This window comes from Engystomops pustulosus, chromosome 7, assembly GCF_040894005.1.
Source record: "Engystomops pustulosus chromosome 7, aEngPut4.maternal, whole genome shotgun sequence".
Classification (NCBI taxonomy): domain Eukaryota; kingdom Metazoa; phylum Chordata; class Amphibia; order Anura; family Leptodactylidae; genus Engystomops; species Engystomops pustulosus.
Window position 1 is genome coordinate 141766280 of NC_092417.1, and position 7000 is coordinate 141773279.

General features: G+C 43.8%; 1 protein-coding gene across 1 annotated transcript; it reads left to right on the plus strand.

Moving 5' to 3' along the window:
* Window positions 1–1095: 1095 nt before the first annotated feature.
* Window positions 1096–5365, plus strand: FTH1 (ferritin heavy chain 1). The gene is made up of 4 exons (XM_072118026.1): window positions 1096–1319; window positions 3523–3669; window positions 4358–4483; window positions 5100–5365. The coding sequence occupies exons 1-4, from the start codon at window positions 1218–1220 to the stop codon at window positions 5256–5258; spliced, it is 534 nt and encodes a 177-aa protein (XP_071974127.1). The 5' UTR covers window positions 1096–1217; the 3' UTR covers window positions 5259–5365.
* The last annotated feature ends 1635 nt before the right edge of the window (window positions 5366–7000 follow it).

Consider the following 7000-nt stretch of genomic DNA (forward strand, 5'->3'; position numbering starts at 1 on the left):
AGCAAATGCAATAGAATGCGTCAAAAACGCATAAAAAAACACGACACAACGCATAATGTGAATGCGCCCTAAGGGCCAATACTGGTCTTAGGTTCACTGCATCTGAAAATTACCAGAAGTTGTTGTTGCCTATGGAGAATATGGGGCACATTTACTTCCTAATTTCTGTCACATGGAAGCCGGCGCAGCTGCGCCACAAAAGGGCGACACAATCGCCGCGCACACAGTTCTTAAATACCTGCACAAGCCGTTTTAGCCATGAAGAATGTGCACTGTAAGGGCGGTGGCACACGTGGTGTTTTTAGGCCGTTTTAAGTCGTGCGTTTTCAGATTGTAAAAAACACATGCGTTTTTTATTAAGATAAATGGTAAAACCTTTCAAAAACGCGTGTAAAAATGTGTTTTTTTTACAATCTGAAAACGCACAACTAAAAACGCCACGTGTGCCACCACCCTAAGACAGAAGTGCATCACACAACCTGTAGTAAATGTGCCCCTGTGCCTTGAGGCCCCTGTACACCCCCTATAGCTATGCTATTCCCAGTGGCCGTCCTAAGGACAATTACTCAACATATGCTGGCGTGATTTCAGACTAGGCTGTAAGTCAGCAAGAAATCAGACAAGGACTATAGTGGACATCGCCTTTAATTAGTGCTGAGCCATTTGTATACACTCGTCAGTAATGACAGCCTTTCAGTTATAATAACAGATATAACATTGCTGCTCTCTGACACCATTTCATTAAATCTAAACAGGTTATATCTAGATGACGCAACGTGCATGCTCCATGTTACACAAACAAGTTTGTTTTGAAAGTCACGACCATGTGACCTAGCTCTCTCTGCCGCCATTTTAGTATGGGCAACATCTCTTCCAGCAACCTAATTCATGACATGTAATTACTATTGATATCATGATATTATAAGCTCTGCAAACTGATGACATTAGCTAGTTAATTTCCGTTTGATTTTTATTCCAATGATTCTGAGACAAGGTAAAGCTGCGTCGCACTGCCCTTAACAAATATGGCGACCGATTCGTTTGTCATTTGTCAGGGGGCGGGGCTGTTTCCTTGGCAGCGCTTGGGCTCGGTGACGTCACGCTTGCATATAAAGGACGGCAGGAGGCAGCTGCGTCAGACAGATCGCAGTGAGTTATAGAGATCCTTAGGGTTCCCGCTTCAACAGTGATTGGACGGAACCCGTTATAGCAGAACCATGAGCTCCCAAATCCGTCAGAACTACCACCAGGACTGTGAGGCCGCCATCAACCGCCAGGTCAACCTGGAACTGTATGCCTCCTACGTGTACCTCTCCATGGTGAGTGTCGCGTTATCTATGTCTTGCATACACAATACTCGGAGAACTACAAGTCCCAGCAGGCAGATGTGTAAGAAGGTCTCTGATTGGCTGCTGTAATCTTCTTAAAGGCCCAGTCCATCTGTGTGTGTAGTCACGTACACCTTGTGTGTGGGCGGGTCAGGAGAATCTGGATTTTCATTTTCTATTTGTTCATGAAAGGTGATGGGGTGGGGGTTCTGGGTTTAGTGGTCCCCCCCCCCCCAATTATGTTATGTATAGGGCTGGACAAGTCTGTATCCTATACACTTCAGATTAGGTCATTTGGCCCCCCCTAATTAATGTGTGTGTGGGGTTGTTCTAGCTTCACCCACCTGCAAGTGATCCTCCATTTTTGGGTTTATTTCTAGGGTTACCCTCTTGTTTACAGGCCACTGCTTGTGTGATGTTGTGATTTTCCTGGATTGTTTGGTGATTCCCATAGTGTAATTGGCAGGGTTCTTGCCCTACTACCTCACTCTAAATGATGCCCTGGTGCTGTCATGTCAGGGTGTACATTAAATGTGGGCAGCTGTGCATACACATCAGTGTTGGCATCTGGTTCTCAATGTGCAGTTCCCCGGTGATGTGTCTGGTGGGAGTTGTGGATCCAGGGGGCACCCAGTGTCTTGTCCGCCCATCACTGACGGCCTTATAATACTATAGGTGTTTTGGGTTTAACAATAAAGCTTGATCCACTCCTGTGATTTGGATTATGGGGGTAATACAATTACATAAGGTCCTCCTTGGGACACTGCACGGTCCACGATTCAGTCTGGTCATTCATCTCAAACTGCTCTAAGTGTGCCATATCTGCTAATGTAAATTTATACTGTTAGCCATAGACAGAAGAGTGATAATCTTTTGTGATGGTGCACTTTCAAGAATTCTAGTTCTCTCCATCATACATGTTATGCTGAAACATCAAGTATGAAAGCTTACCATCATATATACTTGGCTTCACTCATCTGCTACTCTCATCTTCCTTTCCTATTGCCCCTGCATCCTATATGTAGATAACATGTTCCCTTTAATGACTAAGCAGCCTTGTAAGGGTTAACTAGAGAAGAACCAGCAGATGTTCTTGAGTCGATCAAAGGTGAAGGGTGTGGACTGTTGGTGCAGCAGATGGCGACACATTAACACAGATCAATTACCTATCCATGTGCTGCATCTGTGCACAGTCCTAGGAGGCTCCTAAAAAGCACTTGTGAGATGTGAAGCTTCAGACATGTTTAGTATTGCATATAATGTGATCTTGGCCTCCCTCTAGCTGTGGAACTACATCTCCCAGCAGTGCCCTGACATGCTTTTGCTGGGATTAGTACTTTCTATAAAGGAGATTGCTGCCCCACTTGGAATCGGAGGCCTATAAATCGCCCCCGCTCTCACCAAGGATCCGAATGGCAGATATATTGGACGCCATGTTTACATGTCCTGATCAGCCGCCACGTACGAGGATTAGACTCTCCCCTTTTACCATTGCTTGATGGTAATGTGCAGTCTGATGCAGCATGTCTGAACACATCTTGCTTAACATGGCGGATGCCTGCAGCGGTGTTCTGCCCCATGTGCCCTCACCCCCTCTCTAGTGGGTACACCAGCTGCAGCAATGAAGAGGTTAAATGAGGCGCGGGCATGGTGTCTGGCATGAGATGGGAATACAAAGACGTGTTGACCTCTAAGAATGTTTTTATGTGCTTGGTGTGGGAGGAGACTTGCGCCATGTGCGGTTTATGTGTAGGGAGGGATTGTACTGCCATCTTTTGGCCACAATATATTACTACTGGAGCCTTTACATGGTGGTGTAAAGACTGGCATAACTGTAAAAGGTGATTGTACCAAAAAGAGCACAAGTCACTGTCTGGATCAATGAGTAAGTTTCCCTGATTTATCTTGATGTATTTTTGGGTGTCCCATCTAATAGACCAGTGGTTATTTGCTGTTGATAGTCGCTGTATACACCAGTCATGGTTTTGCTATAATCTGGTAAATTAAATTAGTCTGGTATAGATCTGGTCATCCAGGAATTAAAATATTGGGCAGATTCACTATCTATGTACTGGGGTCATTGTTGCCCATATTTTCTTAGACCCTTGTAATTGAGGAGTGAGACAGGAGGGAGGCTCTGGATGGGAAATGTTGATCTACTTTGGATATTGACCTTGCCAACTATTTCTTTTAGTCTTGTTACTTTGATCGTGATGACGTGGCATTGAAAAACTTTGCAAAATACTTCCTGCACCAATCCCATGAAGAGCGTGAGCACGCAGAGAAACTGATGAAGATGCAGAATCAGCGCGGAGGGCGGCTTTTTTTTCAGGACGTGAAGGTAAGAAGGTGTTAATTCGTGGTCTCATAAAATATATCATTGACAAAAGTTCAGGTCTGTGCGGTGTATATACACATACAAACCATAAAATCCTAAACATGTTGGGCATCAAAATGCCCATTCTATTAAACAAAATCTACCACCCAGGATGAAGGATTGTAAACCAAGCACACTGACATACTGGTGTTGTGCCCCCTCTGGCAGGATCTGCTCTTCTTGTAGCTTTGTATGCCTTTGTTTTTAAGAAAGAGGTTTAAAAATTATGCAGATAACTTCGGTGCTCCATTGACATCTATAGTCTGGAGCTCCTGAGGCTCATTTGCATACTTTATGAAACCTTTTTATTGTAAAAACAAGGTCCTAAGAAACTAAAAGAGCAGAACCTGCCAGAGGGGGAACTCTGTCAGTGTGCTTGGTTTACAATTCTTTATCCTGGTGGTAGATTTTCTTTAAATTATTCCTGGCCATGACATAACAGAAAAGTGTCCAACTCTACACATGCCACAAAAAAGAACTTGCATAGGGCCAACATAAAAGTATAAAAAAAATTGTTGGAAAAAATTTGGCAAATTGGAAAATTTTCTTTGTGCAAAAGATGTTATCAAAGGCATCAAGTAGATTTTAGCGTGTTAAAAAAAAAAAACCCCCACAAAGAATGAGAACAGTCTTGATAATCTTGTGATTGCAGAAGCCAGAGCGTGATGAGTGGGGCAGTGGGCTGGAAGCCCTAGAATGTGCCTTGCAGCTGGAGAAGAACGTGAACCAGTCCCTTCTGGAGCTGCACAAACTGTCCACAGATCGGAATGATCCTCATGTAAGTGACTGCTGGACATGGGCTGGTAACTAACTACAAATCTGCACCCCCCCCATCAATACAGCTGTTGTATAGTACAAGTCCTCATATATGAGCTGAGCTGCATATTAGGGAAGACTCTATTCCTGCCATTGTCTCTGGCATGTTTTATCTCCTAATGCATTGACATCACCAGTGACACCAGCTGCAAACAGACCATGGGGCAGCTTCTTGCAGTTGAGTATTGCATATGTTTGTATGCAGGTAGCCCGTGGGTTCATCAATGTGTGCAGCTCATAGAAACTTTAGTGGCATGAACCCACAGACGGTGCAGTGGACAGGAATACTTGCATTATATAAAAATATAATATGTCCAGATGTCCCCCCCCCCCCTCTTGCTGGCCAAATGGCTGTAACGCAACTGTAATAGCCAATACACTTCCAGATTGGATGTCCTTGTATAATATTCCTATATACCATATGGTCAACTTCCACAACCTGCACACTAACTTGGCCTGGGTAGACTCTATTACTCAGAACTGGTTTACAGTGTTTTGGGCAATGCTAAACACTTTTATATTTTGGGACCTTCACCTATCTTTGAAGCCAAGTAATGACTCTCAATGTCTTCCCACAGCTTTGTGATTTCTTGGAAACGCACTACCTTGATGAGCAGGTGAAATCCATGAAGGAGCTGGGTGACCATGTGACCAACCTCCGGCGTATGGGAGCCCCAAATAATGGCATGGCCGAATACCTCTTTGACAAACACACATTAGGGGAGTCCCACGACTGAGATCCCACCTGTCCTCCTTGATGTCTGCTTTCCTTTTCATGTTTGTTTCTGTGAATTTTTTTTGTTTCCTGCTATATTTTGCCACCAATAAAGCTCTTCTACTAGTATGTGTAGGTCTACAGCCCTCAATGTTGCTATATATTTAGGTCACTGCATGTCTGATTTCCTCGAGGAGCAATATTTGAGATCAGACATGTGTGGTATTGCAGTTGAGCTCTGTTTTATAGGGTTTGCCCCACGTTTTCAGGTTGTGGATAGGGGATAACAATTTATTGGGGGTCCTGTTCTCTAGTGGGTGGAGCAGAAAGGTGAGTATTTGTCCTGCTGTAACATCCACTTGTATTAGTGTTGTAGTTCTCCGCATTACAGGGTGGCACCACCCAGGAGTCAGACCCTCAGATTACCTCTTTATTCCCTATCCATGTGTATAGGGGAGATCTTGACAACCACATTAATTCAAGTTAATGCTGCAATACAAGGTGAAACCATCTGGACAGCTGGAGGAAAGTGCTACATCTGGCAGACAGATGGATTGTGCAAAGACCAGAAGACACAAAATAAACTTGTCTGACCTGTGATTAGACAAATTCTCCCAATGACATTTTGGAAAATCAAGATGCACAGATTGAAATTGGGTTTCCACACATTTCTCTTGCTGTGCATGGCTATAATGTAGTTATAGTAGGTAGCAAAATGAGTAAATTTATTTTATTTTTTTTTTTCTCCTACACTGTTTAACAATCGGCCTACTGAACCAAGGACTTCCCTGAAAGGCAACTAGTCACATCAGTTCTCCTCAGGTTGGTGTCCCATGGCACTATGTAGGTACACTGTGCTGCAATTGGTGCTCATCTGGTATGCCAATCACTAGGACTAAGTACAGGGCATGGAGCTGGGTCAGACAATGCAGGTCCTTGTTTGAGACATTTATATATTATAGGAAAGCACTCACCAGAAAACTGGTGTAGCAGTGATGAATCTCCCAGTATAAACTTGCAAAAAATTCTGAAGTATGAAATTTCCTTTTTAGATGTCTGTCCTATTTCTGATCTAAGGTTTTGGGCAAAGGGTGAGCAGGTTGCAGAGGCCCATCACACCTGCAGTGCAAAAATACCTCTGCTTTTTAGAAGCATTTCCATTACAAAATTATTTTTGTTACAACTTGCTTTACACCCTGACAAAATACTGGAGTAGTCACAGGGGTTGAGCTTTGGTTTGGGTGCATTTCAAAAAACATGTGACTTGTCTGTTACTACTTAGATTTTAGCCCCCACCTTTGTGCTCCTATATAGCTCTTCCCTCCCCTGCTCACCAGGCTGTGACCTCTGTGGACGTGGAGCTGTACAGGAGCACAAAGGTGGGGGCTAAGATCAGACAAACATTATAAAATATACAGTTCTGACTTGCATACAAATTCAACTTCCATAGGTTTGTGCATATCTTGTATGTAACCCAGGGACTGCCTGTATATAATTGCTTTCCTTCTCTTATTCCCCCTCTGATTTCCATTTTGCCAGTCACCTGTGTCCAGAACTGGTCGTGTGTACCAGCATTTGGAGCATCTTAACCTGATGCATACAATCAGCGTTTAGTCAGGAGAGAGTAGAGGACCTTAGAGTAGTGAGGACATATCATCTGCACTTGCCCCTACCTAGCCTGCACGGATGAATGCTTACATCACTTATGGAAGTTCTTGTTAGCCTCTGACCATCAGTGAGGGGAGGGCATAGCTTAACAGGCAG

Bases quoted from the DNA above. Each gene is read 5' to 3' on its own strand.
- FTH1 (XM_072118026.1), top strand. From the start codon at position 1,218: ATGAGCTCCCAAATCCGTCAGAACTACCACCAGGACTGTGAGGCCGCC. The intron at 3,670-4,357 runs GTAAGAAGGTGT...TTGTGATTGCAG, and splicing joins TTTTTTTTCAGGACGTGAAG to AAGCCAGAGCGTGATGAGTG. The intron at 4,484-5,099 runs GTAAGTGACTGC...GTCTTCCCACAG, and splicing joins CAGATCGGAATGATCCTCAT to CTTTGTGATTTCTTGGAAAC.